General features: G+C 39.9%; 1 protein-coding gene across 1 annotated transcript; it reads right to left on the bottom strand.

Annotated features, from left to right (window-relative positions):
• Positions 1 to 1,027: 1,027 nt before the first annotated feature.
• LOC106832874 (serpin B3-like) lies at positions 1,028 to 12,241 on the bottom strand. Its single transcript, XM_014843789.3, has 8 exons — positions 12,161 to 12,241; positions 11,368 to 11,558; positions 10,715 to 10,771; positions 9,325 to 9,453; positions 8,448 to 8,565; positions 7,204 to 7,343; positions 6,751 to 6,906; positions 1,028 to 5,248 (listed from the first exon to the last, which is right to left on the bottom strand). The coding sequence occupies exons 2-8, from the start codon at positions 11,530 to 11,532 to the stop codon at positions 4,844 to 4,846; spliced, it is 1,170 nt and encodes a 389-aa protein (XP_014699275.1). The 5' UTR covers positions 11,533 to 11,558; positions 12,161 to 12,241; the 3' UTR covers positions 1,028 to 4,843.
• Positions 12,242 to 25,158: the final 12,917 nt, after the last annotated feature.

Below are 25,158 nucleotides of genomic sequence, written 5' to 3'. Positions count from 1 at the left end.
GACAAGAAATGTAGGTAAAAAAGTTCTTCTTAGGGAGAAAGCAATTGCATACTTAGTCTCAAATGAAAGATAAATTATCTTAGGCGATCTTTTGGAATTTGATTGTTTCTGGTTTCCAGCCATTGAGCAGATAATTATCAGGAACAGAGACAATATAGTCTTAGACATTAAGATTCTAGAAGGCAAGGGCCTATCCCTGGGATAGCCCTATGCCCTGGGATAGCCATATCCTCTGGGGAATCACATTCACACACACACACACACAAACACACGCACACACAGAGCCACTTGGGAGGGCAGAACCCTCAGTGAGTTCTGGTCTCTTATGTTTATTGCCAAATGTCTGCCTGCATTTCTGAGTTTGCCTCTTCTATGGGATCCTTAAGTTTTGTGGATTTCTAGTTTTCTGACTGCCCACTAACTCAGCTGTGTTCTGACTGATCTCAGGTACTTCCTTGTATATATTGCATCTATACTGCTACTCTTGTTCTAGGCGTTGAAGTCTGCTTTGACCATCAACTTTAAGGCATTTTTCCAAGTCCCGGCCTGCTTGTGTTCTGAATTTGGTTCCCCTCTTCTGGTCTTCAGGATGATTGGTTTATTTATCCATTTTTGTCACCCTTTATCTGAGAACCCACGGCCTAATCCAGCATTGCACATAGTAGGTGCAGAATAAATGTTCTTTGCATGGCCTACACCAGACTACATACGGTGAAGCCGATAAGCATTTTTGGATGTTTGCAATGTCTTTTGTAGTAGAAATACAAATGAGTTCTTTTTTTTCCTGCTTGATCTCCCCAAATCCCCCCAGCACATAGTTGTATATCTCAGTTGCAGATCCTTCTAGTTGTGGCACGTGGGACGCAGCCTCAACGTGGCCTGATGAGTGGTGCCATGTCCGTGCCCAGGATCCGAACCGGCGAAACCCTGGGCCGCCGCAGCGAGCACACGAACTTAACCCCTCAGCCACAGGATCGGCCCCGATAAGTTCTTATAAAACAAATGATAGCCCCCGTGTGACTACAGGGAATGACACAATCATTTATTCTTCACATAGTTGCTTACCACCTGTGTGTGCTGTAGGTATACAATAGAAATGATTCTGACAGAGCCAGATGGAGCCAAGAGAGTATACCCTGAGAGTTTTCCCCAGAAGAGGAAAATGTCATTTCAAAGGGAAAGAAGGTGTCTATCCTTCCGCTTGTATGATGTAAGTGGCTTGGCTTTCATCTTTGACTATTGAAAATTGTATCAAAAAACTGAGATAAACATAGATTTCAATACCATATTTTATACAATGACATTTAATGGAAAAAATATCTGGACATGAATTTTCTTGTTAAACTCTTTCAAATCTCAAACTAATTTTAAATATAGTCATTTTTTTTTTTTTTTTGAGGAAGATTAGCCCTGAGCTAACTACTGCCAGTCCTCCTCTTTTTTGCTGAGGAAGCCTGGCCCTGAGCTAACATCGTGCCCATCTCCCTCTACTTTATACGTGGGACGCCTACCACAGCGTGGCGTGCCAAGCGGTGCCATGTCCGCACCCAGGATCTGAACTGGCTAACCCCAGGCAGCCGAGAAGCGGAACGTGCGAACTTAACCGCTGCGCCACTGGGCCGGCCCCTAAATATAGTCATTTTTAACCTGTGGATCAGTAAAGACAACTTGGTAGATCACATCACAAAACTTTCTTTTTTAATGTGCAGTTTCATGATGCTTCTTGCTCCATATGACAGGGATGTTTGCATGTTATTTAATGTGTTTAAATGTTTATGAAGAAATTGAAGGTTGGTCAGAAGTTGGTAATAGTGAGGTTGTTCTTAAAAACATATTTAATTAAGAAGCTTTTTTCGCTCAAATGTTTCCAGAGGCAAAGTAACTATGTGTGATTTGTCCAGTTTTCTTTCTCTTCCTCCCCTTCCTCCTACTCTGTCCTCTTTACTGTTGCATAATTTACATAAAACAAAATTCACACACTGTAAGCGTACAGGTCAATGACTTCTGACAAATGTAAACACCTGTGTAACCACCACCCGACCAAGTTGGAGAGCATTCATCTCAACCAGAAATTTCCCTCAGGCTCTGTTAGAATCAATTTCCTCTGCACCTCCTGCCCCAGGAGAGCACTAAGCAGCTTTCTGTCCTCACGGGTTGAACCTCGTATACGCGGAACTACATAATCCGTACTCCTTCTGTTCAGTTTCTTTTGCACAGAATAGTGTTTGAGAGGTTCCTCCATGTTGTTGCAGGATTCAGTAGTTTCTTCCTTTTCATTGCTCAGTCCTATTCCACTGTTTCTCTATCCATTCACCTGCTCAAGCAAATTTGAAATATTTCCAGTGTTGGCCATTGTGAATAAAGTTACTATAAATTTTTGTACATAAGTCCTTCTGGAGACACACATTTTCAATTCTCAGGGATAAATATGAAGGAACGGAATTGCTGGATCATATGGTAACCAAAGGTTTAGTTTTATAAGAAATTTTCCAACTGATTTCCCCAGTGGTTGCATCCTTCATAGTCCCACCAGTAGTGTATGAGAGTTCTTGGTGCTCCACATTCTCTCCAGCACTTGATATGGCCAGTCTTTTTAATTTTAATTTTGGCCACTCTAACAAGTGTGAAGAGGTATTCTGTGGGGAGAAACTTTGAAAGCATATAAATATCCATTCCTTTTAAAACTTTAAATTTAGACATTTTATATCAGTAAGTTCTCGTATTATGTTTTATTCAGTGAATTATAACTTATACCTTTAAAAATCAAGAAACAAAATTTGAATTTCTCTTCAATTTCTGCTACACGTGGCCCCACTGCAGGAGTAGTTGGTTCTCTGACTGGCCTAGAATATTGGGAAAGCTTTCAGGTCTCATAGCTGGATGTCAACCATCTCCTCTACCTGATATGAGTCAAATGCCTGTGAGCCTTTTTCTTAACTCGTTTGCTTTTATAAAGTTTCTTTTGAAAACCCAACTAAAATAACAAGTAGTTGAAAGTTATAGTCTAAAGACATTCTAACAATAAGTTCTTCAACCCCCAAAAACTCTATACCAGTCTTAACTTCATTGAATCATTAGAATTTAATTCACACCCATAGTGACACTCTGAGCTTATTTATCACCTACAATTTTCTATTTTAAACTACACTTCAAAACCCCAGGTCCTGGGCCAAACTTCTGAACCTCCAATCGTTCTCACAAACTCATTCCCATCATTTCTGTTCTTCAACCTCGTTAACTACCCCACTGCCTCTCAGTTCATCAGGCAACTGCCTCCTGCCTTGCCTTCCCTTCCCAGCCTGTTCACTGCATGGTTTACTCATGTTACCCACACTCTTGCCAGTCTGTCAGTTCCCTTGACCAAATCTCACACTTAATGGTGAAACATCTCCTTCCTCTGCTCTGTTCTTGGGCTGCTGGATTCTGCTGAAGAAAATTTAGAGCTTTCTCAAATCCTCCAAAATTCAAGGTTTATGTAATTAGCTGAGATTCAGGACTTATTGGGAAGGATTTTAAATGAATACAGCCCCCTAAGAAAAGCTGTGTTCCAGAAAATAAAAATTGTCCACTCTTGACCTTCATATATTGACATACTTCAAGGTCACTTCACTGGGTGCTCTTATCACTTTATACTCTCTGCCTAGGACTCCATTCTTGCCTTTAGCCACCTTTCCTTTTTTCTCCAATTTTTAAAGCTACTACTTTTATCCATTAACTCTGTAAGTTTCCTGTTGAGCATCACAAGTTTAGAGCTTCAGATTATATCCTGCATCCGAGCTCCAGACTCATGTTCAAGTGCTTACTAGACAACTCCATTTGGATATCTGAAAAGAAATCAGAATTCAACAAATGCAAACTTAAACCTGGGTTCTTATCTTCTCCCTGAAACAAAATCTTCTTCTGTCCTACTGTTTGGTTAGACCAGAAACTATGGGCATCATTCTTGGCTTCTGTCTCCCATTTCTGCCATAAATAATATGTTGCCAGAATTCTATGGATTTTTACTTCCTAAATAATTCTCACAGATAACTGTTTCTCTCAGTCTCCACTCCTGACATTCTAAGTTTACTCATTAATCTCACTGTATCCACGCTGTTATTCCCTCACATCCATTTACATCTTAATAACTAGGGATATATCTTAAAAACGTAGATAAAATGATCTCATTCTCTCCTTTGGACAACAAGTGAACAAAGCTGTAATGGCTTTCCATTTATTTTAGGATAAAATAGAAAGTTATTAAAGTGGGATACAAAGCCTTTCACGTTCTGGCATGAGCCTATGCTTCAGCCTCATCATGCCCTCTTGTATGTTGAATTTTCTTATTTATGTGATAATATATTTCTGAATTTTATTTCCTATGTATGGTGGGCCACTTTCACTTTGTTAAAAAGAAAAATAAAAGGAAAAAGCAACAAATAATATGAATAAGTCACTTTTATGATAATGCGTTTCATAAAATCAAAAAATTTAGACATATATGTCCCTAAATATTACCTAAATTCTAGCAAATGTGGGTGCTATCTTAGTAAGTTTCATTATCAGATAAGAGTTTTGAAATAGCAGATATTATATTTAAAAATTAGGAGAAGATAAAGTATTGAAATATTCTTTCAGCTTATCTTGAACATTTTGTGCAAAGGGAATCATCATGGGGAAATGAAGTCAGTTTACACGTGTTTGTAGAAAGAGAGAGATAGACATTATGCTTTCAATCATTACATTCTTGGTGATAACTATAAGATTGGAAAGGAAAAAGAGTTAAAGAGAACTAGTATTTCTGCAATCAATGTTTTGGAAGAAGTGTGAACTTCTCCCTAAGTTAGTAGCAGGTTAATTGCATCTAAGGGGAAGAGATTCTGCCCAAGAAGAGGATGCTGTTGGTCTTATTGTGCTTGATGAAGAACAGGAAAGGGTGATCACAGTGGAAACTTTCATAAATTGGTAGTGATGTTATACCAACTACTCCGCCTGTAGCAGCTGCAGCCTCCGTGCCCTCCTCATTCACCTCTACAAAGGACTTGTGTACAACTTTTGTCAACACGAGACCTTTGCTCTCTGCTATGCCCAGGAAGTTGGCTTCCTGTGTACTGAAGGCATCCACCATCCCCATGGACATCAGCACTTCCTCGAGGTTATAGCTCTCTTCCACTTTGAACCGAGGTAAATATAAATCTACTTCTTTCTCCCTCATATTCTGTGAGCTTGTCCACTCTATTAGTTTCTCAGCAGTGAGTTTACCTTCAAGCTGTAACAATGGACAAAAGGAACAATGAAGTGATTCTCAGTGGACATTGAACATACCTTAACATTGGAGTGAATCAGGGAAACATTTATTTTAACAGTAAATGTAAGTACAGAAATTTTTCATATATATAATAAACTGAATCTTCTGTATAATACCTATAAATAAATGGATTCTTCTGTACTGTATATTATATATATAAAACATATATAAAACAAAAGAACCTTTAAATAAAATTATTTTGTAAGAGATGAACTATATGTCTCTATTTCTTAAGCTGCCAGCCCACTCCATGTTTCATTTTTTAATAGTCTTCTCTTATTAATGCCCTTTTGTACATAATTTTTTACATGCTGCATTTATAGCATACAACATATTTTTTTCCTTTTTCTTGCTTGGCCTATTTATAAATTTTTGCCATATAGTTATATATTTCTCTAATCAAGTTTAATTTGTTACATAATATTACCATTAAATTGATATTCAATATATATATCTTTACTTGATATTTTTAAAGCATTCATTATTTTGAGCCATTTCTGTCCAAAAGCTGTTGCCTTCTTTGTATTAGTTAGCTTAGGATCAAATCCCAGGACTGGGATGTCATTGATAATGATTGCTGAACTAGAGGATGAATATTGTAATGGTCCCTCACATGCATTGCCATGTTACTTTCCCTGAGGATCTCCAATTTTCAGGGTTGCCACAATATATATTTTGGGTGTGGCAAGTTCACCACAACTTCAGCATCATCATCAACGATTATAGTAATTGCTGAGGGCCATTATTGGAATATCCTTACTATTTCAGATATTGTTATTGATATTTTTCACATTAACTTCAACCATTATAGCAGTGCTAAGAGTAAAATTTCCTTTTTTTTTTTTTTTACTTAGAGGAATGGGGCACTGAATGACTTTTGAGCTCCTAGGGACAGAGTACTTCTAAATTGAAAAGTATGCATCGAGGTAAATCTATTTGCCCACTGTCCCCAAACCACTGTGATTTAGCATGCAAAATGGTGCCTATTGTTGTTTCAATTTTCTTGGTTTTGTTTATGAGTGAACCTGCATATATTTTCCATGTGTCATGTTCATCTGAGTCTTAGTTTCCTTGTCTTCAAATGAATACCCTGGACTATATCAGAGGATCTTATGGCTGCAAAATATTATAGGTGTGTGCCTAGGTATATTTTTTTCTGAGCTGACATTTCATATTTTCATCAGAATAGTAATGAGACATCTGATGTTAAGATTTTCTATATATTCTTCCATATCACACTGTGATACTTGAGATAATTATTTTATGGAATGTAGTATGATGCCAGGTTCTCCTTAACAATTCTCCTTTAGACTGCATGCAGAGAAGAAAAGTACTGTATTCCTGAGCGCTGCCAGACATCACCAACACTCTGTGAGCACCACTTCCAATGAACAGCCCATACAAGCAGAGTGCTACTAGGAAATCGGGCAATACTATGAAGAATTGGAGGTAGAAGCTATTACCTTCTGCAGACCATCCACTTCATTTGGCAGCAGCAACATCATGCTTAGATCTTTGCCTTTGTATGGTATTTCCAGGATCTTGGCTTGCATGTCCTCCAGTTCAGTGAAATTAAAGAAACTCTTTTGTTTCATCATCTGCACGGATTTGCTGGTATCCTGCAGTAATTAATGTGGCAAAGAAATGCCAAGTGAGGCATAATTCAAACAAAGATAATACTGTTGAGATACCAAACACATCCTTTTTCTAAGAGATGATCTGGGAAATTTGTGAATTAGAGGAAGAGTTTCTTCAAGTATTAGCAACCAAATAAAGTCAAAAAAATGAAAGAAGAAAATACAGCCATGTAAATTTTATTACAACCTGCAGTTGTACATTCTATCAGATATGAGTTTAAATTTAACATTCCATAAGTAACTAACTACATTGTCATCATAAAAAATTTTAGACAATACCTTGTTCAGCCAAAATTTTTCCTCCACAGTTCTTCTTTTTTCGAATTTCTCGTCCCACTGCCCTTTGAAATAGACTGCATTCACCAGAACCAGAATGGCGGACTCAAGAGAGTGAGGGGGAAACACATCCTTGATTTTTCCTGCAATAAAAAGAAAAACAAAAGTCCATCATAGAAGTTCAAGTGGTTTGTCTAAAAGATGCTTTCAAAGTTACAACTGATCATTAATTATTCACACAAGTCACCACTTTAGGGACTACTTGACTAATAGTTCACGAGGTAGCACTTTCTTCATGGCACCAGCCTGATGGAGTTACCCCTGATGGGGATGACTCTTCTTTTCACTGGAAAGGTGTTCAGAGTCTCTGTCTGTGGGGAACTTCAGTCCTCTCACACTAAATATTGATAAATGGATTTCAGCTACTCTTTCAACAAATCCATTCCCTTCACACTCTCTCCCTCAGTTCTTCCATACCTCCAGTCATCATTCCTCCCTCCCTTACTTCTTTTCTGTTTTTTTAAACTTTGAGCTCACTTCTCAGAGGAAGTAGGCCTTGGTTATTCTTTAGGACAAGTGGCACGGGCTCTATTATCTGAAGCATTTGCCCTGTGCCATCAGAAACCATTCACTAGCATATCTTCGTCTTCATTCTCCACTTTGAATTGCTGTACGTTTGGCCTCAATGAGAGTGGTAGGCAGGATAGGGGTTCACAGGATGGAGAGTTTGTCAAACTCTCTGCCCTGGATGGGGAAGACAGCTGGGATAGTCCCTGCAGGATGTGGGGATGGAGAAGTGGGCAGGCAGCTCCAGCAGCAGGTGACAAGGAGCCCAGTTTACAGGAGTGCTGCTTGTTTCCAAGTTAAGAAAGGAGACGAGAACCATATCTAATGTTTCTCTAGGAAACCATATACAGAAGTTAAGCTTCTGATTTAAAGTAAAGGATGAGAACCCAAGATGGGGTCTGAGCAGAATTTGGAGTCCACAAAGATTTTGTCATCCGTGGCCACGAGCAAACATAAATCTCCAGCTGTTTTTCTAGGCAGTTGGTCCTGTGACCCCTCCTGGGTTCCCATTGTTTCTCTCCATATTGACTTGAAACATTCCACCATCTGTAGTGCCCCCCCACCCTCTCTGCAACCTCATCTCTTCTCCCTCTCCCAGAACCCCATGCAGTGTCAAGTGCAGGGTTCATTCAGAGCGGGGACTCAATGTGTTTCTTTATGGGTGATCACTCATACTCTACCATTTGTTTGGCTTTCCACCCAGGAATTAATCTTCTTGCGATTTTCTTCTGCAGCATTTTTAAAATCAGCAGATTCCACACTGGCAAGGTAAAATTTCTTAACATTTTCCATGTATTCCTTTGAGATGGGAAGGAAGAAAGGAGAAATTGAGCAATTTATTATTAACTGTGTATTCTCAAGTTGCTTGTTTTCAATGTTAACAAAATATAGCACAGGAATCAAGACTCTAGAGACATCTACATTTTCTTCTCCACGTGTATTTTTGTACAACACCATTTTGGGTAATGTGAAAGGGAAGTACAGGCTGGCACAAGAATGAGGTCTCTGAAGCACAATACCATCTGACAAAGGCAGGAGCAGAAGAGGCTGTGGGTTGCAAACTGCAAAGCTTGTTTCTCCAAAGGAGATGGTGTGCTTCTGGGACTCCTCTCCAGTAATATCAACTCTTAAGGTTCTGACGTTTGCTTCTATCTTCCATCCTGGGCATTCAGTATTCCTTGGTATTTCCCCAAGACACATCAAGCCTGCCCATCTCATCAGTATCCCATTCACCATACATTTCCTGGGCCATTGTCCACCAAAATTCGTACTATGTGACTGAACAGTGTGAGACCATTAGGGGTATCTCATGACTCATTGTGCTATTGAGCCTGCCCTTTGGTCATAAAGTCATCCCTAAACCCACACTTTCTTGGTCGATGGTCAGGCTCTAGTATACTCCATTGGGTGTAGTTGTGGCAACAGAGTCTTGCACCCTGGGTAAATTCTCCTCATAGGGGTCAACCAGGCTCATCTGCTCACTCTCCTCCATTTGGTGATTGGAAGACAGAGGACCTAGGATGCAGATTAAAGGTGTGGCAGGCCAGTGAAGCTTACCTGACGAAACTGAAACTTCTTTTCTCCGTAGAGCCTGTTGGCGATGCTCAGCTCATAGGCATCAGTTGATTTCTTTAATCCCGTCAGAAGCTTTTGAAATTGGTGATGCACATTTCCCAACTTTTCAGCCTTCAAACATCAAAAAGTGAGCTCACTACATTCTCTGTCAATGTAAGTACTAAATACATGTAAATCTGTTAGATCCATACCTAAAGTTTGGTAACCCTGCAGATGACATTTGTCATTATTTCCTGATATTGGTGTATTTTATCTCAAATATTTTCCCAAAGTTTTCTATTCAGCCTCTTCCAGGAAATTATTTGCTTCTGTTCTAAATAATCCTGTCCTTTTTCTTTTGAACTACAGATGCAACACCATTCCATCATTGCATTGCCTTCCAATTGGTAAAAATGGTTAGGTTAATCTTGCCAGCTAAACTTAAGCTCCTTAAGGGCTAGAACCATTTTCATTTTGACAGCCATCAGTGTTATGAGAATGTTGAATTTGTGTATTTCAATGGTGCTATGATATGAGATGATATGAAGCCCTGTACACTCCTAGGTGGTATTATCTTGTGAAACCTGTTGACTGTGATCTATGTCTCTTCCTCATGATGGTCATACTCCAAGTTAGGAACTGTATGTGCCTGGTACACTCCTATGGCTTTACATCAGTAACTTTAAACCTTTAGTCCAATTCAGATGAAAACCAGAAAGCCCAGAGAATTAAATAACCTCTCCTAAGAGAGACAAGGTAGTAGAGCCAATAGTTGAACATATGCCTGTCTGAATCCAGAACCTTCCACTTGCTAGCTAACCCTTTAGAATATTAAGGCTATAAACTGTAGACTTCATTCATTATTTTCCAAAATATACTTAGATGTATGCTTATTTCTGTTAATCCCATCTATGAGCTAATTAAAATTATATTGTCTTAGCAACATTATTTTGATTACTATGATTATTGTTATTCGATAATAATGACACATAGCATTTATTAGGGTTTCCCATAACCCAGGCGCTGTTGTAATGTTTGCATGTACTGAGGCAGGTCTTTCACTACTGCCAGTTTACTGGCAAGAGGTCAGTGTTTTGCAGAGCAAATGTGCCTGCCCACCTCTCCTGTTCGTGAATAGCAGGGCAGGAATTTGAAGCTAGTCTTCCAGTGTCAGAACCAATGCTTTTATGCAAATGCTGATCTCCTCTCAAGAATAAAAAAAAAAATGAAATAAATAAGTATGTAATATGAGATGAGAAACAACACTGCTTATCTCGTGTATTTTGCTCAAAATTTCCCCTAAAAATGGACTTTTCATTGAGATCTCCAGTTTAAACCTTGACCCTCTTGGATATATGTTTCTCCTTCTAGAGCCAAATGCTCTGTGACTCACATGAACTGTTGTAGGTCTTTCTCTTGCGTTGTCTGCGACTTCATTAAAGTGAAGGACCTGGAAGAGAAGGGAAGCGGGACAAGAAAACTTTACTCAAAAGATCTGTCCACAGTGGGAAATTTAAAAAAAGAAACAAAGAAACCCAGAGATAAACCCAAACTAATAAACAGAAGAAACTTCCAGACCAACCGAAAATAAAAAGAACAGTAAGAACCAAAGGAAACGGAATAAAGAAAACTTCAGTGTAAGCCTTTGTTCCTTGAAAACTACAGCTAAGCTGGTTAATCACCAGCCACTTGAAAGAATCCTGATTATTCATTCATGGCTGAGGAATCATGTGAAGATGTTCCCCATGGATTTAAGTCAGTGCATCACTTCTGCAAGTGCTCTGACGTTTAAGCCTCACCTCTGGTTGTTGAGCAATTGTAGGGTTGATCCCAGCTCCCCAAGGAAACCTAGGCACAGGGAAGCAGATGGGACAGGGCACTGGGGGAGGGCACATGCCCCCCCACAGCCCTGTGCTCACCCAGTTATGGGAATGCTTGCTCAGTCCCCTGTGCTACCTCTGGGGGCAACCAGATCTGTGAGCATCTGCACACAAGCCACAGAGAAATCAGTCTAAACAGGTGAATGTAAAGGAAGCTGACACCTACCTTGCCCATTTGGAGCGCAGTGTTTCCTTGGGCCCCTAAGTACATCATGGCTAATGCTGATGTGATGCTGAGAGGGGAATAGAAGATGTTGTCCTTCTCTGATTTTTTGAACTGTTGGAACAGATCAAGTGCGAAGTGGGTGTTTGCTTCACTGAGTGAATTCATGGCGGCCTTAGTGTGATCTGGAACTCCTGCAGAAGCATCAGGTTCATTGGATAATGAGTTTACTGAAGGTAAGTTTAGTCTATAATGAAATTTTCTTAGAAGGAATGACTTATATGGGGGTTGTGGGATTCCGGCAGCTAAACTTCTTCACCTTTTTACTTTTCAAGTCTTTCTCAATGTACATGTATAAATTTCATGATTAGAAGATTATCAAAATTACTCTTTAGAAAAACTTTTGTTAAAAATTAATGGAACTTCTTTGTCTTTCTTTCATCTCCGGCTGTCTTAGGCCTGGGTATTAAATGTTTTATAACAACAAGACCACGACCCATGTGGATGACATCCAGCCAGCTCCCATGAGGCAGCTTTATGCCTTTTCCTTCAAGCCTCCGTGGGTACCAGACACCCTCCCCTCCACCAAATGTGCTCTTAAAGGAGCATTTGCTTCACTAGAAGTAAATACATTAGAGACAGATAAATCAGATGAAGAAGGTGTTTCAATTTTTCCCTAGCAGAATAATTAAAATACAATCAAACAGAATGAATAGATGCATGATATTAAAGACATCATTTTATTATTTTCAAAAATGATTCATGCTGTTAAGCTGGAACAGCTGGAAGCACTTACCTGTGTTTCTGGAGGAAGCAGAGGTGGGCAGGGAGCCTGTAAGCCTATGTGTGGTGAATGGTGAGATCCTGAATATATACCTCTCTCTTGCCACCTCCCATTGCTCAGTGCTGCTGGAATTTCAAGTAAATCAACTTTTGATTTCTTAACCAGGCTAAACCTCATCTTCATGAACATGAAATATTTATGAGAAAAAAAATCATGCTTATTGTTCTGTTACTGTATTTCCTTTTCACCTGCAGAAAAAATTGTGGGCCTGCAATCATCAGCAGTCATTGTCTCACATGAAATGCACAGAAGTGCCTTTAAACACCAGTCAGAATATAGGTAAAATCCCACTTTCTCTCATGCTCTGAGCTCCACTCACCCAGAAATAACCCCTGGAATAACCCTCTTTCTCCCCTTGGATGTTGAATAGTCTTTAAGGCTCATTCTAATGCAAACAATTAAAAAGCTTACATTTTCTATTTAATGTTCTAAAAGTGCTGTTCAACCTGTTGGTTTTGTTTGTAATTACTCTGTATATTCAGGAAAATAGCTCGAAGTTTCAGCCTAGAGAGATACTGATGAGGTGTCGCAGCAGTACATGGAGAACAGGAATCCATTGCCTTCTCCTAAAGGCTGTACCTAGACAGAAGACCTCCTTGTTACCTCCCCAGTCTCCTTGCAACCAGTCCCCGATTTTTCCTGCTTTTCTAAGGTCAGTGTGAAGGTCATTCACCTTGCAGTTAACACGCCCACAATGAAAAGAACAATTGATACAAACAGGGATTATTTGCATGGCAGCAGTCTAAACTTTGTTTTAATATGAAACAGAAATGAATCATTTCATCTCCAGAATCATGACATTTCTTTGTCACCCTGTCTTTTAGAACATCACCTCCAGATTCAGTGAATGAACGTCTGGGTCAAATGCTCATAAGAAAAAATGCGAACAAGGTGTTCTTTGAATGCTATGGTTAATTTCTTCCTTTTAAAATTTTCATTGAGGTCACGTTGGTTTTAACATTTAGTAATTTTGGGTGCACAGGTGATCAGGTGTTCAGACTTCTGTATAGACTGCAACGTATTCACCACCAAAAGTCTAGTTGTCATCCATCATCAGACATACGTGCCCCTTCCCTCCTTTCGCCTTCCCCCACTCTATTCCCTTCTGGTAGCCACCAATCAGTTCTCTGTGTCTGTGTGTTTGTGTGTTTATCTTCCACATATGAGTGAAGGCAGATGGGAATTGTCTTTGTCCATCTGATTTATTTTGCTTAGCATTATGCCCTTAAGGTCAATCCATGTTGTTGCATGACATGATTTTGTCTTTTTTTTAATGGAGAAGTAGCATTCCATTGTTATATATACCACAACTTCTTTATCCACTCATCCGTTGACGGGCATTAAGGTTGCTTCCAAGTCTTGGATATTGTGAATAATACTGCAATGAACATAGGGATGAATTTTCTTTTTGAATTAGTGTTTTCATGTTCTTTGGATAAATATATGGTTATGTTCATTGTCACAGGAGCCTTATTCTCTTCATTTTCATGCTGTTCCAATAAAGAGAATAATATTAAAAACTACTGGCTTTTATTGAGCAGGGATATCTATTTGCTCATTTACATCTTAACAACTCGTTGAGGCAGGTCCCTTTGTTGTCCCCATTTCACAGATGACATAAGTAAGCCACACAGAGGTTCAACAGAAGCCCAGGTTTCTACTGTCGTGAATTGCATTGTGTGATATTCAGGGATACACTCTGGCTCAGGACCCTGCAATGTGGATCCACCATCCCAACTGTGTCAGACAGACTCTGGGTTTACAAAGACGGTCTCCTTATGTTGAAATGTAGAGAACCATTTTCTTCTGCACTCTCAGCAGAGATGATTCCTTGACAGAATCCAAAGGGGTGGGGATGTGTCAAGTGCTCAGCCCCCAAACTCTCCTCTGCAGGTCCCACAGTCACCAGGAGGGAAGGCTGTCCTTTCAGGCACCATCTTGGGCCCCATCCTGAGACACCAAGAACTGTGAGTGGGAGTGGATTTGAGGTGATTTCCTCTGAGTCAGGGCCTCAGAGAGAGCGTAAAATCATGCCCAACTGTACATTCCCACTAACAGCTCTATCAAGCTGGGATTTAGTAAATGAGTAACTCTGAGAAGGAAAGGAGGTGGACAGAGGAAGTATTTTGCCACAGAGTGCACTGTCCCTGGAGGCCTGGCTGCGGCCGGGGAGAAGACTGTTGTTCCAGGGCATCCAGCCCCATAGCTCCCCTACCTCTGGGGTAGGGGTGTTTCTACTGGGGACCGACTTTCTAACTGAGATTTAATTTATATACCATAAGGTTCCCATTTTTAAAATATACCAGTCACTAGTTTTTCATCAAGGTTGTGCTTCTATCATGGCCTAATTCCAGAATAATTTCATCACCCCCCAAAGAAACCCCTCCACAGTTCTCCCCTCACCGCAGTCCCCGGAAACCTCTAATCTACTTCTTGTCTTTCTGGACGTTTCACATTAATGGATTTGCACAGTATGTTGCCTTTTGTATCAGGCTCCTTTCACTCAGCATAATATTTTCAAGGTTCATCCATGTTGTAGCATGTATTGGTGCTTTATTTCTTTTCATGGCTAAATAATATTCTTTTGTATGATATAACACAGTTTTTTATCCTTTCATGAATCAGTGGACATTTTAGTTGAGTCCAATTTGTGGATATGTGAATAATGCTGATATGAACTCTTGTATACGAATTCCTTTTGCTTATTTTTATTTTTTAAATTGAGATATAATTGACACAACATTGAATTAGTTTAAGGTATACAACATAATGATTTAACATATATTTTGTGAAATGATTACCACAATAAGTTTAGTTAGCATCCATCACCACACATGGTTCAAATTTTTTTCTTTTTGATGTGAACTTTAAAATCTACTTTCTTAGCAGCTTTCAAATATATAATAGAATATAGATTAACCATAGTCACTGTGCTGCACATTCCATCTAGATCCTATTTATTGTATAACTAGAAGTTTGTACCTTTTGACCACGCTTACCCATTTCACTGCCCCCCCCCACCTCCTACCTCTGGCAAGCCTTAATCAGTTCTTTGTATCTTCAAGATTGATTTTTTTTTTAAGATTCTATTTTTTTCCCTTTTCTCCCCAAAGCCCCCTGGTACATAGTTGTATATTCTTAGTTGTGGGTCCTTCTAGTTGTGGTGTGTGGGACGCTGTCTCAGTGTGGCTGGATGAGCAGTGCCGTGTCCACGCCCAGGATTCAAACCAATGAAACACTGGGCCGCCTGCAGCAGAGTGCGCGAACTTAACCACTCGGCCATGGGGCCAGTCCCAAAGATTGATTTTTAAAGTTTTATTTTATTTTTTAAATTTCTTATTATTATGTATTTTAGATTCCGTCTGTATGGACATAGTTCCAGACCATTTTACACTCCCACCAGAATATGGTGGGAATATATGTATAAGAGTTCTGGTTTCTCTACGCTTCTCCACCACTAGTTATTGTTGTGGGTCCTTTTTAATATCTACCATGAGTAGGGTCTCTAGTCCCAGCACACCAAGAATTCACAGGAGGATTCACCTACTACAAGGTCCCAGATGCAGAGAGGATGGAAGTCGGAGGCAGAAGGGAGAAGATGATCTGGGTTTCTAAAACTGAAAGATTTTCCCTGCCAGATCCCCCATCCCCAGGCCATGCTGCTCTTAGTCTCCTCTAACAATATATGCATAGTGATCCCTGAATGGGGTTGTCATGCAAAAGATCCTTGAGTTGAGACTGGATAGGGTGAGGGGGTTGTGGACTAATGGAGTTTTGATCAACTAAGGGGTACGTCAAGAGATAGGAGAAAATGCCGAGGGAAAGATGCAGGATGAAAAATTACAGACATGAGGAATAGGAGTGTCTCAGTCAAGATTGCACTATAAGCCACTGTCACTAGATAGGGCTGAAGTTCCTGGAATAGCAGCCAGATGAGTTTCTTTGTGCTCAAAGAGAAAAGGACCCAATCCCCACAGACAGAAGCAAGAAGCTCAGCCTGGCATGGAAGAACTACAGTGACAAAGTGGGATATGTGGCCTTCAAGGGGACAGACCTATAGAAGGAAGCTTTTGACCAAGGCTGATTTCTCAAGACTAAGCTGTCAAGATTTGTCACGCAGAGGTTGAGTTTGAGGAAGAGGCACTAATTGATAAGGATCACGAGTTTGCTTAAATTTAAAGAGAGCTTGGGTTAGTCCAAATGAGAAACCATTTCATACATTTTTTTCTGTTTCTGAGAAGTGCCCCTGGCATTTAATAGAGAGGATTGTGACATCCTGATGTCATATGGTGTCACTGAAGACTCAGCAATTTTCAGAAGTTTTTACATGTAAATTCTTGCCAACTTATGTTTTTATTTCTAAATATGTGCCAATTTGTTCCAGCAATCTAGACACACGGTAAAACTCAAGAAGAAATCACTTTTTCAGGAACCACCCTGCTATTTCTAATCCCTTTACAGGTTGGTTAAGAAACATCTCCTTTGTTTTCCTGAAGTATACTTCCTTGTGAAGGGCGTGAAGACTTGTCAGCATTGTTAAGTTGCAAATCTTAGGGGAACTTTTATTTCTTTCTTCTTACCAGGTATGTGGTTCTGTCTGTCTGTTAGAAACCAGTTAGTGGAGATGATCCTTCAAGCATCAATAAAAGAATATCTGCCAATTGCTGTATTCCCTACAGATACAGATGTACATACAGATATGTACGCTTTGAATCATGTGAGAATGGAGGTAATTAATTTTGCTTTAATTTTCGCAGGGGGAACCCATTCCACGAAGATTTGAAAAGATGTTAGTTAGGGAAATGGTCTCATATGTAGTTATATCATGGATGACTGAAAGAAATTCATCTTACCTCCACTCTTTCCCCATTCCCTGCCTCCAATACCAGCCAGGACAGTCCTCCTACTCGATGCTTTCAACCAAATCTAACCCTGTCCCTCGTTGATTTCTTATAACTACCACCCCTCCACACACACACACACACACACACACACAGACACTGATTCATCTTGGCTTTTCTGTTCTGTTGCCAAGAAATACCCATGCTGGCTCTCCCTTTTCCTGGAACTCCTCCTCTTCCTCCTTCCTTTATCTGAAATATGGATGTTACCCAAGACTGCATATTCCTTGATTGGTTCTCAGGGGCAGTTCCTCACTCCATCTTCACACCGTGAAACCAGGCAACTGGCCTTCTCTTTCTTTCATTCCCACTGACTTTTATAGCCATTGTTCTTTCTCTGTAAACAATGCTTTAGTTCAAGTTTTGGGCCATGCAGTACATCACTACGTTCCCACCTACCATCTTGTATGTCACTCCTTAATAGTCACTAAGTAACCTGTTGCCTCTATACCCTTTTATGGTTTTCCTCTTCATCCTAACTGCTTTTAGTATTCTGGGTGACTTAAAAACTTTCATTTCATAGGCAACAAATGGACTCCATTCTTGTTTTATTGTACACTCTAGTCTAATTTTCTTCTTTGTGAAAAAAGTCATTTTTTTCTGACCTTTTCTTCAGTGGATCCATGATCTTTCCTTATCTATTTGAATATGCCCTTTATATAAAGGTAATATTTAATTATTGTGGATGCCTGTCTCTGGAGTACCACTGGAGCTGCAAATTTCTGGAGGGACAAAGAAATTTCATTACACGGCATGTGGATTTGCTAGGGACTTTATTTTGCTTCTCCAATTCCATCCTTACTCTTTCAACCTCCTGTGGACCCAGAAGGTTGTAGGGACTCATAATCAGGGTCTGGTCCTCTAACAAACACTTGCATTTGTCCCTTGGAAAGCAACAAGAGTATATCTGTAGCTGAGGGAGGTCAGGGTGCTGAGTCATTTAGCTCCCTCTCAGGTCAGTTGCCAAGGGGTAGCTGTCTTCCTTAAGGGCCACAGATCCTATTGGGCTGCCTTTTCTGCACTACAGCTACTTTCTCTGGATTTTGGTAACCACTCTTCTCCTTGCCATTTAGGTCTAGGGGTAGCAATGTCTCCCCACTGTTGCTAGCCCTGGGATGGTCACTAGCTTTTCTTGGTTTCTCTTAATCCTGACCATACATTGTGTAGTCCTCATATTAAACTTCCCTTAATTCCCCATTTTGACTATGTCATTTGTTTTTTGTGAGGCCCTTGACTAACACTGTAAGTAAGTGGCTTTAGGAAAACATCTTCAAATGGAATTCTGGAATCAGGTTGCTCACATATTGAGAAACTCTTGCTAAGAAGAAATGGGGCGCTAGTATCAGCATACAGCAGCATCAGATTATCAGGGTTGGAGGCAAAATATGCAGTGAGAGTGGAAGACAATGTGTTGGAGCATCAAGTGGCTGTGGCACTTACTTGCTGTAGTGACAACAATGATTATGAAGAATGTGGGATCTGCTGATTACTTATGATGGGCCTTGGAAATTAAATTCCAACTGAAATTTGAAAAATATTTATCATAGATCTTGACAAATAAGTCCTAAAAGACTAATATATTTTTACAGTGATAAGATGCTTGATCTTCCTAGGTCTGGAAAATGAAATGAAAATATCCGTGAGATTAACATCAGTAATACTGACAATTCTTCAATACTTAGGATTGTTGGTATGTGGAAGAAGAGCATTACTGATAAAATGCTAATGAAATTGTTAGTACAACTACTTTGGGACTATTTGGCAATATGTTGTTACAATTCACCAATTCTCTATTTAAATATATGCCCTTGATATACTCACATGGTGTGCTCAAGGAGACTTGTATGGGAGCAGCAACTGCAGTACAGTTGGCAAGGGAAGGACATAGAACCAACTTAGATGTGTATTATAGCAGAACATGAATAAATTACACTAGGTTCATACAATAAAATATCCTACAGCAGTGAACATAAATGACCCATATTCATGTATGAGAGAGCATAGATCTCCAAATATAATGTCCAGCGGAGAAAAACATGTTGAAATCTGATGTGTAGCTATCGTTTGTTTGGTGGGAAGAGTAGGAAGACTGATGATTGAAATGTAATTCTGGGAAATGAGGGGGCATGCGTGCTTGAGAAATGTGGAAATGTCAGTGGGTATTCTTTGGTTTCTATTTGTGATTGATGATAATGAGCATCGAGAACCATCTGTTCTATATTTGATTTGTCTGAAGAAACACTGAACCACATCGAGAATGTGTATGGTTTGCCCTTTCCGGCTTGAGGTTCTGCCAGATGAGTGCAGATTTCACATCTATTGCTGCATGCATTGTGGTCTAACCTCATTATACCTCTTAAACAATCCTGTTAAAGCCCATTGGTGACTTCCTAATAGCCTCCTGATAGCCCTTTTTTCAGTCCTTGCCTGTGAATTTTCTGAACTATCTGTCACTGTTGACTTGTCTTCCGTGGAATTCTATCTTCAGTTCTCCTCTACATCTCTGACTTCCTGTCTTCAACTCCCTTTCCACTGCCACCTCTTAATGCAGGCTTTTGCTTTTCCTAGGGTCTCCCACAGGCATTCTTCTCTCTACATTCTTCCTGGTCATCCATCCACTGGTACAGCTCCAATCCAGGAGTTTCCAGGTCCTGTTATCTCAGCTTAGGGCTCTTCCCTTCCTTCTCTCCCGCCTCTGTGCTCCATCCCTCCTCTGACATCTCCCATCTCTAGGGCTGTTCATACAGCCCTGCTGTCCATTAATTTGGATTGATATTTAACATTTTGATGGTTGATATTTTACATTATTTTAATCAGTCCTTAGTTAAAATTTTCTTAGATAAAAATTCTATATCTTCTGATGGTATCAGAAAAATTACACTGCCTTCTACCTCTTCTGTTATGGAGCTGTGTTAATGTTTCAGTAGAATAAACATGCCTTTGGAACACAAAGAGAGATATTTTTCTCTATTCACCAAGTCTGACATTGTAACCAGGAATAACTGACTGTTAGCTGCTTACATTTGGATGAATGTTTCTTGAAGATTCATTTTGAATTTAGGGATGGTTAAGTAAAGTTTGATCACCTTATTTTTAAGGCTTCTTCAGTGATCCATTCTCCATACAATGGATTCTTCGTTATCTTCTGTGACTCGGTAGTGGACTAAGTGAGTGGTCTCTAGCATAATGACAGAAGAAGGAACTTAGTGACAAGGCAGCTTTGCCAAGGTTCCTCTACTTTTGGGTGAGAAGTGACTTGCTAAGCCTCATTTCCTGAGCCAAAGATCTGAGCCCATCTCATCACCATATACTTCCCATTTCATTACTTCTGGAACCCTCCTCTGTATTCCTGAAGATGATCTTACCTTTAACATGTGTCTCCTCATGACTTCCAGGAGCATTTATCGTTACCTCCTTCAGTCTCCCAGTTGCATCACTTGATAAAACATGTTCATTAATTGTACTTTATGTAAACAGAGTTCTTCCTGAAATTCAGGGCATTAAATTGAATTTTGATCAATATTAACTTGATTTACAATATTGTTCCAATGATGTTTATATTTACTTCTTTAAAAATATTTTTTAATTGCTGAAATACTAGCTCCTTGCTACAGTAGATTAAGAGAATTCAGAAATGTAGGGAAGAAAATATGAGAGAGGACTCCTCCTCCACTCTCAAGCAGTGTGTTAGATTCCTAGGACTGCCCTTATAAAGTACAAAAACCTGGGTGGTTAAAGCAACTGAAATTTATATTCTCACACTTCTGGAAGCTAGAACTCTAAATCAAGATGTCATCAGGACCACACTCCCTCTGAAGGTGCTGGGAGAGAATTGTTTCTTGCTTCTTCTTGTTTCCAGTATTTCCTAGTGTTCCTTGGCTGTGTATTCAGTCTCTGCCTCCATCTTTACATGACCTTCTTCTCTGTCTGTCTCTTCTTTTCCTATAAGGGTACCAGTCCCTGGATTAGGACCCACCCTAAGCCAGTATTACCTCACGTTAGCTATTATATCTGCAAAGTTTCTATACCCAAATTAGGTCATACCCTGAGATACTTGGTAGACTAATATTTTTGAGGCATACTATTCAATCTACTGCAGACAGCAATCTGATTATCCAAACTAAAAATTACGTAAGAGTTTGGAGAGAAACCATCCAGCTATTTTTCCATAACTGTAAGACACACATTTGTCACCATGTGGTCATGAATAAGTCTGAACAGACCAGACACTGGGAAATCCATAGTCATCAGGCTGTACTTCCTCATGGTTATCTATTGGGAGGAATGGGGCCAAGATAGTAGTTATTAGGACTGTTAGAGCAAATGGGAAAGTCATGGCACTGGCAGTAGGAGGGACTTCAGGAGTCTTGAAGGACCAGACAGAATGGTACAGAGTGACTGAGGTCATGGCTGTTGTGGTACTTATCCGCCCAAGGCCTCATGAAACAGGCTTAGGAGGAGCTGCACTCTGGCTTCCTCATTGTTTTCTGTATCATTTCTGGTGGCAGCAATTGAGAGACCATGGAGATAAAGTCCTAATTTCCAGGGCAGACATTGAGAGCAGAGTACAGGAAATTGACATGTCATGAGAATGGCCCTTCCCAAGACCTTACAGGAGGGCTAGTTCCAAAACAAGATGTGATTAAGTACAGACCACTGCTGACCCAGTCTCCTTGGTAAGATGGTGTGTGTGTGGTTACAGAGAGAGAGAGAGAGGTGGGGAAGAAGACAAAGTGGAGGATGAGAGTAGGGAGGCAGGGAGGAAAGGAAAGACAGAGAGGGAAGTAAGGAGGGAAACTAGAGATAGAAAGAGAGAGCGTGAGAGGGTGTAGAAGGGAGGAAGACAGAGAGAGACAGGGAGAGAGAGAAAAAAGAGTGAATGTCGCGTAAGTGGATAATGGGTCATGGAACCATTACAGGTGACTGTATCTGGGCAGGAGAGGCTTCCTCTAACAAAAACATCTTCTAAAACAGTGGTCTTCAAGTTAGAGAAATCAAGGGTGTACATGGAGACTTTTTTCATTGTATGAAAATGTCTAAATCTCAAATGCGTATGTTCTCTTCTCCAAAATTTATCTGCCTGAAAATGTCCTGTGGCATTTTCACAGTGTCACAAATGTCACAAAATGTCACAGTGGTAGGTTTCCCAATTCTTCCACGTTGCAGGAAAGAAAAGCAAATTCTCCACCTACCTCAAATCTTATTTCAGTGAGATTTCCAGGAGCAACAAAGGCAACCCCTCATTTAGTGATTAATCAGGATACTACAGGCCCATCTGTAAGGCTTCTGCCTTCCCTGTTTTATAAACAACTCCTCTAAACTGTGAATAGTCCAATGTCAGAAGGGAAGTATTTTAGCTTATATTGAATAGTTATGAATTAAGAATAAATATAAATTAAGGCAGGTGGCGGTGGGAGTAGACAATTTTTCAATAATAACAGCCTGTTTGAATCTTTAACTATTGTCAGGATGGCGTTCCTCTGGAGACCAAAGTAGAAAAGCATCTCAAGAGCTACTGAACACTAAATATGATTTTCCTACCCACGAATTTACCTGTGACAAATTCTTTCCAAGCACTTTTTCTAACCACAAAGGTATGAAACTAGAAATCAACTACAGGAAGAAAATCAGAAAAGCCACAAAAATGTAGAGATCAAACAAAATTCTACTGAACAATGATTGGGTCAATGAAGAAGTCAAGAGGAGAGATCTTGTCAAGATGATGGCATAGGCAGACTCTGAACTCACCTCCTCCTTAACACAACCAGGTTATAACTATTTTTGGAAAAATTACCCTGGAGAGAAAACTGAAAACTGGATGAAAAGAACCTCCACAACAAGGGACAGTCCTGACTGAGGCAGAAGAGTCAGAAATTCCTTCTGTAGAGAAAAAAAGCCAGCTTCATGAGCAGCAGAGCTTCACAGCCAGCCAGGCAGGAACCACCCTAAGGTATGCAGCCTTCCCTGGAGGACTGGGGACCTTAACCGGAGTGTGTTAATCCTATGAGCATCCTTCAGACTCAGCACAACTGAGATGAGTATGGTACTATCTGGCTTCACTGGCTATTACCTGCAATGGGGGATACCCTCAGAAAAGTTATTGGATGAAAGCTGAAAGAACCAAGCTCTCTGAAGGCCCAAACACAAATTCACCCATCTCAGAGAGCAGCCTAAAATCACCAGAAAGAAGACTGCACAGTCCTTTGGTGAAAAGAGACTCACTTGGCAGGCTTTGGGTGCATCTGGGTGAGAGGTGAGACCTCCCTGGAAACTGAGACATTGGCAGCGGCATTGTTGTGACCTAGTACAGGCGTGCTGACACAGATGCTGGTAGATACACATTCTTTTCAAATGTACATGGAACATTCTCCAGGACTGATCACATGTTAGGCCACAAAACAAGTTTCAATAAATTTAAGAAGATTGAAATAATACCAAGCATCTTTTCTGACCACAGGGTATGAAACTAGAAGTCAACTACAGGAAGAAAATCACAAAAGCCACAAAAATGTAGAGATTAAACAAAATCCTACTGAACAACAATTGGGTCAATGAAGAAATCAAAAGAGAAATAAAAAATTACCTAGGGACAAATGAAAATAAAAATACTACATGCCAAAATCTATGGGAAATGGCCAAAGCAGTTCTAAGAGGGAAGTTTATAGCTATTTGGGCCTACCTCAACAAACAAGAAAAATCCCAAATAAACAATCAAACAGTGCACCTAAAGGAAGTGGAAAAAGAAGAACAAACTAAGCTCCAAATCAGAGGAAGGAAGGAAATCATAAAAATCAGAGCAGTGTAGGGGAGGAAGACATTTCCTCTACCCTCTCTGGGTTCGTCTGGCAGGAGAACAAATTAAATTCACATGAGACAGAATAGCAGGAGAAAATGAAACAAAGCTTTATAACATGTATACATGGGAGAGGTCAGGCAAGCTGAACAACTCGCCAAATGGCTGAAGCCCCCACCTTAAATATCATATCCAGCTAAAGACAAAGGAGGATGTTGGGGGTGGGGGGAGTCAGTTACAGGAGGTTACCAGAAACAGGAGTAAAATTATTATGTAGATTTAAGTCCTTGCCTTTGGTATTGATTAAGAGTTTCTAGAGATAAAGTCATCCCCTTTCTTCTTCCTGGTACAGAGAGGGAGGCACGTTTACAGATGGAGATTTCCCTTATAAATGTAAATCTTTCCCAACAAAGGGCAAGCAAACTCTGCTCCTCAGAGTTGCTTTTATTAAAAGTAACCAGCCCCCCAAAAATCTTCATGCCAAAGAGACATTATCTTTGGGTGGCCAATTCTAGGCCCCCACAGCAGAAATAAATGCCATAGAGACTAAAAAACAATAGAAAAAATTGATGCAACCAAGAGCTTGTTCTTTAAAAAGATAACCAAAATTGACAAACTTTTAGCTAGGCTCACCAAGACAAAAAGAGAGAAGGCTCAAATAAATAAAATCAGAAAAGAAAGAGGAAAAATTACAATGGACACCACAGAAATACAAAAGATTATAACAGAATACCATGAAAAGCTATACACCAACAAATTGGATAATCTAGAAGAAGTAGATAAATTCTTAGAAGCATACAGCCTTCCAAAACTGGATCAAGAAGAAGTAGAGCGTTTTAACAGACCGATCACCAGTAAGGAGATTGAAACACTAATCAGAAACTTCCGAAAAAGCAAAAGTCCAGGACCAGACGGCTTCCCTGCTGAATTCTACCAAACATTCAAAGAAGACTTAATACCCATCCTTCTCAAATTCTTCCAAAAAATTGAAGAGGAGGGGAGGATTCCTAACTTATTCTACAAAGCCAACATTATCCTGATACCAACACCAGACAAGGGCAAAACAATAAAAGAAAATTACAGGCCAATATCACTAATGAACATCGATCCAAAAACCCTCAACAAAATACTAGCAAATTGAATACAACAATACATTAAAAAGATCATACAGCATGATCAAGTGGGTTTCCTTCCAGGGATGCAGGGATGGTTCAACACCTGCAAATCAATCAAGGTAATACAGCACATTAACAAAA

Source organism: Equus asinus, chromosome 7 (genome assembly GCF_041296235.1).
Source record: "Equus asinus isolate D_3611 breed Donkey chromosome 7, EquAss-T2T_v2, whole genome shotgun sequence".
Lineage (NCBI taxonomy): Eukaryota > Metazoa > Chordata > Mammalia > Perissodactyla > Equidae > Equus > Equus asinus.
Note: the sequence above shows the minus strand (reverse complement) of the source record. Positions and strands in the feature narration are given on the sequence as shown.